Raw genomic sequence first — 11,367 nt, 5'->3', positions numbered from 1 at the left:
AATTTGGTCAGTGCAATAAACACTTCTACTTGAATCATGATCGTACTAATAACTATTGTAAAAGAACATGCAAGAAGAAATCAAAGGATAAATAATGAGAATAATTTATCACTTCCATGAGTAGAACTCCATTTTATAATCATCTATCAATAAATAGATGATCATCCATCCTATTAGATTTTCGTAGCAGACTCTTTATTTTATAATAAAGTCAATATTATTTCATTTATAAATTCACTTGCCATTTTTTTAATTCATCTCCACCCATCAAAATTATTTTTTTAACCCATAATTTTTCTTAAATTTGAAATTTAAAGTAAAAAAAAAAAGAAAAAAATACAATGATTTAGTCATTTTCTCAATGAATTACACATTCAAATCCTAACTCTCTTTAAAACTTAAAAAGTGAGGAAAAATGGTGGGAAAATGCTAAATTACGGTAGGTACCACTAGTGATGCCTATTGAACAGAAGATTCAATTATTTGAGTATATACGATGAGAGTTAGGTTATTGAATAGAAGTATAAACAAAATCAAAATATAAGAATAAAAATAAATGAAATTAAAATACAAACATTGAGATCTAAAAATTTGGACATAACATCATGTGATTGGTAATTTGTTCGTAAGTATAATAAAAAAGCATACTTTAGTACTATAATCAAACCTCGAACGAGGAGATATTATTACCATGATGCATGGTTGCCATGAGATTGTTGTCTTGTTTCAAGTATTTATTTTTACACGCATAGAAGGAAAAATGAAGAAAATAAGATAAGGAATGCAACATAAGGAGCACATAATGAAATATGGTGAAAGAAGAAAATGTTTTTTTTTTTTAATCATTTCACTTCAACTTTTGACTTCTAAAAAACGAAGTTGGAGGAATATAAACCAATTTTATAACAAGAAAACAATTTTGACAAACTTTTACATGAAAACATCTTTTAAGAATTTGTTTTGTAAATATATTTTTTACCACAAATTGGAGGAGTTAATGAGTATTTGATAAACCAACTTAATAATTTAAAGTAGTTTAATGACTTAATTTAAATCATTAAATAAATTAAATATATTTGGTAAAATAACTTAATGATATAACTTAAAGTAAAAAATAATTTTAAATAATAAATAAAAATAATTAACTTATTTTTAAATCTATATCTTTATTTTACATTTTTATCCTCATTTACCATAGTTACCTTCACGGTCTCTTTTACGATTTCATGACCTTCATTGTTATTCGACTTCCTTTACTTTAAATATATCAATTTAATAATTTAAAATAAATTTTAAGTTAACTTTATCAAACAACCTTAACACTAAGTGATAATTAAGTAATAAGTTTTAAATTAATAATTTAAGTATAATTTAACTTAAATTCAATTTAAGTTATTAAGTAATAAGTATTAAGTTTTATCAAACATCCATTTAATATGTTATAGAAAGATAAATTAAAAAAATCATTTTTAATATTTTATTAATTAATTCTAAAATCTGGACAAATTCCCATTTTCTCTCTCTTTTTTTTTTAAGCAAATATCTTGTGACACCATAATTCATATGGATAATACTCTTTTTATGAAATTATATTTGTATCCATCATATTCATCTTTGCATCCATTTTAATAATAAAATTTTTAGGAAAAAATGCCCTAGATTGAAATTCCTAAATTACTCTTTTCTTACAATTTGCTTATTTTATTGTAATATCTCCGCAAGCCTAATGAAATTTATCAAGAAATTTATGTTTCTTATCAATGGATATACAAATAATCATCTTTAATAATGATACAGACAGAGGTATGTATGCCTTTTATAATATTATTTTTGCATTTCTTTTCATATTTTTAGGTAGGAAGAAGGAGATGTCATGAATGGTATTAGGTATTATAAGGTTGGACAATTTATAAGTCTTTGACATTATATGTCCGCCATACTTAAAATTGAAAATTTGGACACTTTCACAGGCATCTACAATTGTACCTCCTAATATCGTCAAACATTTCTCTTGTGTGAACTTCTCCATCGTGTTTGACATTTTAGATTTGAACATCATGGAATGATTTTTTTTTTTTTAATTTTTATTAAATTTGTATGATTTCTCACTTCTAAATTATTTCTATATTCTTCTTAGTTGTTTTTCAACTATTTTTGCAATAAATTTCTTATAAAAAAATTATAAAAAGAATAAACCCTAAATAATATTCAAGTAATATGCTATATGCATTCAAACAAAATGTATTAACAAAAAAATTAGAATTAGTTATTAACGTGCTTCAAATATTCCCATGTTATCAAATAAGTTTAAAAGAAGATAATTTTTTTTTTTCTCAGGGTTTGTGGTTGAGAATAAATAAGTTGAGAGAAAGATGAAGGAGGAGATGGGTGTGGGAAAAAAAATTGGGAAGGGTGTTTTAGGTATTTTTTAAAGTGTAGATGAATGTATTAACAAAGTTATTATCTTTTAAGTGAATGTATAAATAGGATGGAGTTTGATAAATGTAAATATAATTTATTTATTTTTTAAATCCTTATTTAAATAATATAAACATTTTCAATTATCAAATCACTCTGAAATTAAGTTCGAATTATTTTTCATCCAAAGAGGGGAAAAAAGTAATAAGAGAAAATTTTAATGGCTTGATATAAACAAAAAATAGTTTTGTTTTTATATTTAAAATAAAATATATTTTTTAACTTCAAAAATATATTTGATAAATTTTTAATGGAATTTTTATTTTTGAAAATCAACTCCCAACACTATCAAATGCCTTTTATTTATTTTTATAAATGAATGGAAGATGGAATAAATTGATACGTTATTTACCTTTTTTATTTTCTTTTATTTTTGAAACTCAGGTTAAAGCCGTTACCATCCCATCTGCCATTTCAGCTCTTTCCGTTTCAAATATTTGCCGTTACGAATTATTTGGAGCCAAGTCGTGGCGCCAAACCAAATTCAAAAATTCAATTCCTCCTTATACTCAATTCTTCAGATGATCAATGAATAAATAAATTTACGACCAAGAAGCGTCGAAAGCCATATTTTCTTCGCATTCTCCCGATTTCTGGTACAAATCTCAATCCTCACTTCTCTGATTCAAGGGGATTTTCTGTTTTGTTTTTTATTTTTTCGATGGTCATGATATTGAGTACACAAAGAATCCGAATCCTTGCTTTTTCTTTTTGATCGTTTATTATAATTGCTTTATTTTCCTAGGTTGTGTTTGGACCTTAGAAAAATTGGACGGAAGGGAAAAACGATAGATGGAATTTTGATTTGTGTCGTTTGTTCTAATGTAAAATGGGAAGAAAGAGAAAAAATGACGGAGATTATGAGGAAAGTTGTACATTTTTGGAACTCCTGAATCTTCGATTAAGAAAAGTGAGGGAAGTTGAATGAAGGGAGGAGAAAAAACCAAATTCACTGGACTCGAATTCGCGTTTCATTTCATTTTCCGTTTTCGGATTCAAATTTGTGTTTTATTTCCTTTCTCGTGTATTGGTATGATATATTTATGATGATATATATGGGATTTATAGGAATACTTCAGATTATTCTTTTACATGAGTGCTTACAGTTTCTGTGTTTCTGAGGATTACATGTCTCTCTGATCTGTTTTAGCTGTAGTAACTTCTTTTTCTCCTATTGGTTACAGTAGGCCAGCATGAGCACTTTTTAGGTGATTGCTGTGCTTGTAATTTGTTTCGGAAATCGGGAACAGCTTGGTTATTGGCTTGATCTGCAAGCAAAAGAACTGTTGCTGTATATACTAGTAGTGGAGACGGGTCGATTGCTCTATCTTTCGCCTCTAAGAGAAAATAGTTTTGTGAGAAGATGCCTGCTGCTGAAACTCGGAAGTGCAGTACCAAATATGATGATTATGGCTGTGAACCAGTAGTTGCTAGCAGTGCATATGCAACCTCCGGACCCAACCCTTTGTGCAAGCGAAGAAGGCTCCAGAAAAATTCTGTTGTCATTTTATCAGTGGAGGCAGAAACAAATGAAGGGCCTATATCTACATATGAGAGAGGCACTCCGGATTTGGAAATTGACAATTTGTCAATCCTCAATTGTGATCTTTGTTCACCAATCAAATGTACGAAGAGTCTAGAGGCTATTTCATCGTTAGAACCTGTACCTGTTAGTAATGAGCATAGGCGTATATGGTCAAACTCAGAAATAGTTGTTTCTGCCATCTCAAAGACCGATTTTTCTGATGCTACACAGTGCCCCAGCTCGGATGTTTCTGACTTGGATTCATCAAGTGAAGATCACTCAGTGAAACATGCATGCATTTCTACACTGAGGAGTCAGGAGCTTCTTGAAGTTCTGGGAATTAGTGGGAATAGCAATTCATCCCAACCATGTAAATTATGCGGTCATTCAGAAAATATTCTGAATATGCTAATTTGTGATAATTGTGAAGAGGCATTTCATGCAACTTGCTGCTATCCCAGGATAAAGATGATGCCAATTGATGAATGGTTCTGCCATAATTGTTCAAAATTGAAATCTAAAGTATCATTGGAGGCTACTTTCCTAAAGTCGCATTGCATCAGCTTGGAAAGAGCAACATCTAAGTTTGACTTAGGTCCCATAGCATCCATGTTGAAACACCCTGAGAAGCATATATCACGTGTTCGAATTGGTAAAGCTTTTCAAGCGGAAGTTCCTGACTGGTCTGGCCCTATCTCCAAGTATGTGTTCATGTTTATTTTCTTGGTTATTGAGTTTGGTTTTATTTTTCTTTTGGATAGACATGATTTGCTTCTGTTTGGTGGAAGAACCACATTTTCTTCTTGAATTATGTCTCAACTAAATGCGGATATGATGACCAATAAGTTTCTAGTGGCGTATACACTTTTACTAAAGCATTGCTTTTTATTTATTTATTTTTTATGATATTGTCATGCTATCCTGTTTCCTATTGATGTTGTCTACAGAATGCTTTCAGTTGTAAGTAGTTGTCATAACCATAAAACCATGCTCTTTAAAAGGATTTTCATTTAACTTCATAGCTCATAGTTCTGTGCTAAAATTTCTGAAAAGGAGTTGCTGAGTGCTTAGAAAAGTTTCCTAGATGTATATAGATGCTAAGGCATCAAGACAGGGTTGGAAAATTGGCAGTGTGTTGAGTGTAGTGGATTAGATTCTTGTAGGTATGGGTTAGCTGGTTTGGTTGAAATAGACACTATATAGTTAGCAAACTAACCAATTTGAAAACCTTTCAATTCATTAGTGTTTGGGCATATCTATTTCTTACTTTTTTATGAATCTTATTTTTATAATCTGAAATAAAAAATTCATGGGATACAAAATAATTTTATTGTTGTAGTTAAGTTTCTAAAGTGGGTAATTTACTTCAACAAAGCTTTATCTTGAAAGCTTGGCTTCACCTTTTGTCTAACAAGTAACAACATTGTGCTCTGTATAAGGCCATATATTTGATTAATTCTATTTTAGGCCTTAAATTTAGTAGAATGGATCAAAATAATTTCCAAGTCTCCATCAAATTAAATAATGTGTATTTAGGAGGGGGTCTGGTTTTTGGGTTGGCTGTGTTAAAGAACCAAGCTCTCCTAGAGAAATGACCTTGGTGCTTCTCAAATGGGAGGGGAGGTGTGGAGAAGGTGGTGAACTGGCAGGCTGGTGTTACAAGAAGGATGGTCTAATTAAGAGCAGGCAATTATGAGGTGGGGTTGTAAAGCCTATTTTGAATGGCTTCAATAGGTTTGTGAAAGAGGTTGGTTTCAAGGTGAGGGTGGTCTGACTTCTGGTTGGATGCTTGTACTTTGTAGATACACCCTATTCCTGGTTCCTTATCTTACTTTCCATTTATATCCTTTTATTTCCATACAACTCACAAATGATTGCTAAATATATTCTATTTTAGTTTCAAATTTAATCAATGTTTGTGATAATTTATTTTCTTATTTGATGTTCGGTGCTGTGGTCCAGTGGTATTAATTCTGTGGATGAAGCAGTGGAAATGGATCCCCCAGAGACCATCAGTTTGCATGTAAGAAATCTTTTTGACATGGTGTATGTAGTTGTTTTTTTCTTTTAATCTTAGAAATGGAGTTATACATGTACAAGAATAAAACAGTTTTTCATTATTTTTTCTTAGTTGAACACTAACAAGTGTTCAAAGCTCAACATTATGGCCAACTGGCTTCAATGTCGAGAAGTCCTGCATGATGGTTCAAGAAAATGGTTCAGAGGGACTATTTGTGGAAAGTGGCGCAGGTAAAATCCTGAAGTGTTTACTGTATTTGTTGTTCCTTTTTATTCTTTTGTACTTGATATAAGTTATTATGTTTGATATGGTCCTTTTGATGTTGTTTTCTACAAAAGTGTTGCAACTTGATTTACAGTTGATTTGGAAATCTTGTAGGTCAAAGTTTGCACTTGCATGAAGATCTTTCAATCTATTGTATTCTATCACATTTAGTTGCTTGGAACAAATTATAGAGATGACTAACCAAAGTTATTGGGATCTTTCATGAAGTTATAGTGGGGTAAAATAACCTTGCTACTCATGCAATCCTATGTGTTTCATGGTTTTTGGCTTGTTGGTCTTATATTACTCTATTGCTTGGCATTTAGCACTGTATGCTTAAGTGTTACATGTATAGAGACATGTATATGTGCATGTATACACATGTATTATTTCATATGTGCAAAGATACACAGTGAGAGTGTACTATCTCTATATCAATATATAGGGATGTGGGGATATGTTGAGCTAAGTTAAACAATTAGCTTATCTTTTTTTTTTGGTCCAACACATGAAACTTGCATCTCCATTGTAACTGAATAGGCTTGGTAAGGGTTATTAGAAACTAAGATCAGTTCTTAATTTGACCTGCAAGCACCAATGCATAATCTCTCTTCTCACTTTTGCACTACTTAAACAATACATAATCCTTTTACTAAGTACCTTTCAATTTTGAAAAGTATTTTTAGGATGATAACTACCTACAGCTTTGAAAATAATTCCATAACTTTAGGAATTGTATAGTTGCCCACAATAACTTGAACATAGCTGCCATTCCAAGACACCATCATAAGGAAATTCAAGTGGAGAACCATAAGGGGATTTGATGCACAAAATGTACTTATATATAAATTATGTGAAAAGGATAACTCATGTTCTCTGGGATTTAGTTTGAGTTGGAAGTCTTGTTAGTGGATTGTTATTATTTTGCTCAGCTCTTGGCTGTTCTGTTGAAAATAGGCTGTTTAAAGTGGTAGTTACACCTGTGTGCACTTGAAGGTATGCTAGTAGGTAGAGGTTGACTCTCACATGAGTAACCGTTGTAATCGATATGTTTAGGAGCTAGAATGAAATACCGTGTACTTGCAATGATAAATGAGTGAAAAGCATACAAAGATAATAAGGTTCTCCTTAGTTAAGCATCAAGATGAGGTTTATCATAAATGACTTATTAATTGAATGTGGTTGCCCATAATTACATTTGTTTGCATAAACTAGACTCGAGTTTTGACATAGAAAGTGTAAGTAGAGCTATTGATGCAAAACTCAGGCAAGCTGCTAGTATAGAGCTTTTGGCTAAGGTTCATATAGTGGTAGAAACATTTGCTTTTAAAGTAGAAAGAAACCATCATAGCATGTCTTTCATACTACATGTGTTTGAATGTGACTAATAAAGAAAGTGAGTGGTTAATCCCTGCATCCTCATTATGTGAGATCTTTAAGACTTACTATAATTATAATAACCTATAATAGCATTCTTTGTACTTTTGACTATGTTTTGAGGTGACAAGGTAAAGTTGCTTCTTTGATATGTTTTTGATAATAATGAAATAATTTTGTTTATGGCACATATTTAGCAAGTTGTTAATTTGAATCTAAAAGACATTACTCAAAAGGAAGATTGTTTAAGTTACATTGACAATAATGTGTTCATGGTCGACCAGTTATATTGATATTATAGTTGGTATAATTGTGATTACATTTAATGTTGTGAAGTATACAACACTAAAGGATTAAGTATATGCATTAAAAAAATGTAACTGAATAAGTATGAGAGATCATTATTGTTCACTCGATTTTGAGGTTGAGGCTTCAACTCCTATGTATACCTAAGAGGTATATAAGTTTATAGTTGTACTCATTTGGTTGCATGGTGCAAGTATGAGATGTTAGAAACGGGTTGGGTGCCCAAGTCGGTTGGCTTGACCCAACCCAAATATTTTAAAAAATAATAAAAATGGGAAATAATTTTTTTGGAGTTTTAAAAACTATCCAGAAACTACTATTATAGTTGGCTCAAATTAAAAACTCTCTCTAAAGTTCACTCTCGGTGAATAAGGCAAGAGACATTTGGGTTGGGAAAAGTGAGCATCTTCCATTATGCTATTGTGTTCCTAACCATGGGTTAGAAAAATTAACAGAGCCTATGATTCAGCCTTCCTAAGATTCAGTTTACAGTAAAATTTTGGATGTGAATGTGTACATGAATCTATAAGTTGTGTTAATTTTGTTTTCACTATCAAATTATTAGGAAAAACTTATGTTGAACTTTAAGTCATTGGGATATGGTGTTTACATAAGTTACTAATACAGGGAACAAGGTGTCACACCCACACATTTTGATTTTATTTATTATGTGTCAAGTTTCTTTGTTAAGGATAACAAACAGTTCTGTGTGTTAGAATATGAACTTGGTTTTCACTGTTGACTTACAAGCTTGTGTTTCATACATATAGGTGAAGCATACTCATTTCCTATTTACTTTTGAGTTTTGTTTTGCTTCCCTTCTAATGCCAGTTGTTGCAGTTTGTAAACACTTTCAGTTGTCTGGTTTAAATTCTGCTGATGAAGCTTATATGAAAGTTCAAACTAATGTTACAGAGCTCCACTATTTGAAATTCAAACTGATGACTGGGACTGTTCATGTTCTGTCCGCTGGGACCCGACCCATTCTGATTGTGCTGTTCCCCAGGTGATTGCCAGTATTCTCTTATTCTTGTTCATTATCAAAATCTCTCTTGAATTTGTGCATCAGTACTTAGATTATTAAGATCAGTGATAAACTAGAGAAGTTAGTTAGGAAACATTCTGTTTTACACATTATTATTGGCATTAAACTTAGCCCATCAGGCTGCCTAGTTGGTTAGGATGAATGTCAGGATGTATGGCAGAGGTATATGGTCCAGGTTCGATTCTTGCCATTGGTTGAATGCCCTGGATTTCTTGGTACTGGTTGTGACAATCAGCACTCAGAGGTTTGGGTCCCCATTGAGAGTTTGAAGGGCTTGGTCATGGAAGGTTCCTTGGTTATCAAGAAAAAAAAAAAAACATTGTTGGCGTTAAACCTAATTAATGTTTCCCTTTTGACACAATTTCTTTTTCATTTCTTCAGGAATTGGGAACAGATCAAGTTCTAGCACATCTAAAGTCTTTAGAATTGGTATATATTCCCTCCCTTATGTTTTTGTTATCACTTAATTGGATTGTATTATGGTGGTGGTATATAATGAATTGCTTGGCCAACAGTTAGTTTTAAATGGGTTGAATTTCTTGGAAATGGCTGATGAGGTTGTAGTTCAAGAGACTAACACATGTCAGCATTTTCAATTCATGTGGAATAATTGAACTCTATAATCCTTCACCTCATCAGGAAATAAGGTTCTTACCTTCAATTGTTTTATTTGAAATATGTAAAAGTATCAGTAAGTGGCAGCCACAAAGGAAAATTTTGCGATTGTTAAGGATGAAGCTGTCCAACATTGTAGTTCATTGTAACCTTAATTGTTTTTCTCATGATTATCTAAATCAAAATTTGTTCTGTTTAGAGAAAGTAGTTTCTTTCCCTCCCAAATAGTAGGTGAAGTCAGCAAACTGAAAAAAAGGGAAGTATGGTTTTTCTAGATATAAATGTGTCTTGCATTCATGATATCTCCAGACAAAAATGAAACTTACCAGGCATCAGTTCCACTCTTTCTTCTGGGCTAATTGAATGCAACATGTTCTTGTTTCAGCGCACACAGACATCCTAACATTTTCATTTATGTGCTATTGATTGCACAGGGACAAAATTTCGGTTCTGTGATGCAACATTTTTTGTTATCTTTCTTCACTTTGCATGCTTAAGAGGCTTAACTACATATTGTATAACATTTCATTTAGTCACCTCTAGTCGTTATTCTTTCCATTCAAGTTCTTCTCTTGACACAGTTTCTGTACTCTTCAGTTACACTGGCTTGTGTTTTTACTGGGTAATATTTGTACATCTTTTTTGTTTTTGCCTTAATTTTTTTCCCTGATCACTGTGTAGCTGAAGCCTCGCCTTGCTGTTAGAAGGGGGATGACTTGATCTTCACCAGTTGCAGCAGCCCTTGAAAGAAATGTAAGAATGCATTATGTTCCTATCAAATTTGACACATAAGCTCTCCAATCCCTTCACGTGAGTTTATTTGCTTTTCTCTCTAGAGTATTGACATTGGAATCACTCTGCTACAGAGCCAAGACCAAGAGCAATTGCCATTGCAGAGCAGTTCCTTTGTGTCAACCTTTTTCTCTACCTGTTCATCTGGTTTTGATCTTCAGCTTTCCCATACTACTGTCTCATTTTACATTTTATTTATTTTTAATTTCCTTTTGGCTGATTGGCTTTTGAATTTAGTGTTTGAATACTCTATTCAATACTTTGCTTTATTTTTTCCATGACTGATGAACTGCAAAGAGTTTAAAATGACAAAATGATTCTCAAAGGCAATCTCAAGGACATGGAATTATAGGGATTTTGGAAATGATCGATGAAGTTTCCAAGCGAGGAAAATGGCCATTGCTTAGGGCTGTTTGGTAATTTTTAATTTCTTTTTTTTATTTATTACTTATTTTTTAATAGAAAAGACTAAAATATCCGGATTTTTTGCTAAATATTAAGAATAACTTTTTAAAATAATTAAAATATAATCTTGACCTCTATTAATATTTAACACTTAATATAAATAAATAATAAGAAAAAAAAAGCTTAATATTTAATATTATTAAATTATGTTTAGAATTAAGTTAAATTATATTTTATTTAAATCTAAGTAAGCAATATGGACACTATTTTACATCTAGTGGATATTTGGTAAATTAATTTAATAATTTAAAGTGATTTAATAACTTAATTTAAATTATTAATTAAATTAAGTATGTTTAATAAAATAATTTAAATTCAAAAATGATTTTAAGTAATAAATAAAAATAATTAATTTATTTATAAGTTTATATATTTATTTTATCTTTTTTTTTAAAATTATTTTTATGATTTCTATTGTTATTTGATCTTTATTAAATAATCTTAATATTTAAAATAAAAATTATATAATAAGTGTTAAAT

At 31.0% G+C, this 11,367-nt stretch overlaps 1 protein-coding gene across 2 annotated transcripts; it reads left to right on the top strand.

The window, feature by feature from the left end:
- The first annotated feature begins 2,931 nt into the window (after nt 1-2,931).
- Nucleotides 2,932-10,700, top strand: LOC104878990 (uncharacterized). Of its 2 annotated transcripts, none has more exons than XM_010650134.3 (8): nt 2,932-3,074; nt 3,663-4,704; nt 5,966-6,026; nt 6,135-6,253; nt 8,886-8,976; nt 9,397-9,444; nt 10,312-10,383; nt 10,497-10,700. In XM_010650134.3, exons 2-7 carry the CDS (start codon nt 3,842-3,844, stop codon nt 10,348-10,350), a joined length of 1,221 nt encoding a protein of 406 aa, XP_010648436.1. In that variant the 5' UTR covers nt 2,932-3,074; nt 3,663-3,841; the 3' UTR covers nt 10,351-10,383; nt 10,497-10,700. The 2 variants fall into 2 exon arrangements, with proteins under 2 accessions (XP_010648436.1, XP_010648437.1); XM_010650135.3 differs by having other exon boundaries at nt 10,467-10,700.
- The last annotated feature ends 667 nt before the right edge of the window (nt 10,701-11,367 follow it).

The sequence above is a fragment of the Vitis vinifera genome, chromosome 4 (genome assembly GCF_030704535.1).
Source record: "Vitis vinifera cultivar Pinot Noir 40024 chromosome 4, ASM3070453v1".
In the NCBI taxonomy this organism is placed as follows: Eukaryota; Viridiplantae; Streptophyta; class Magnoliopsida; order Vitales; family Vitaceae; genus Vitis; species Vitis vinifera.
This window is presented reverse-complemented; position numbering and strand designations above follow the sequence as displayed.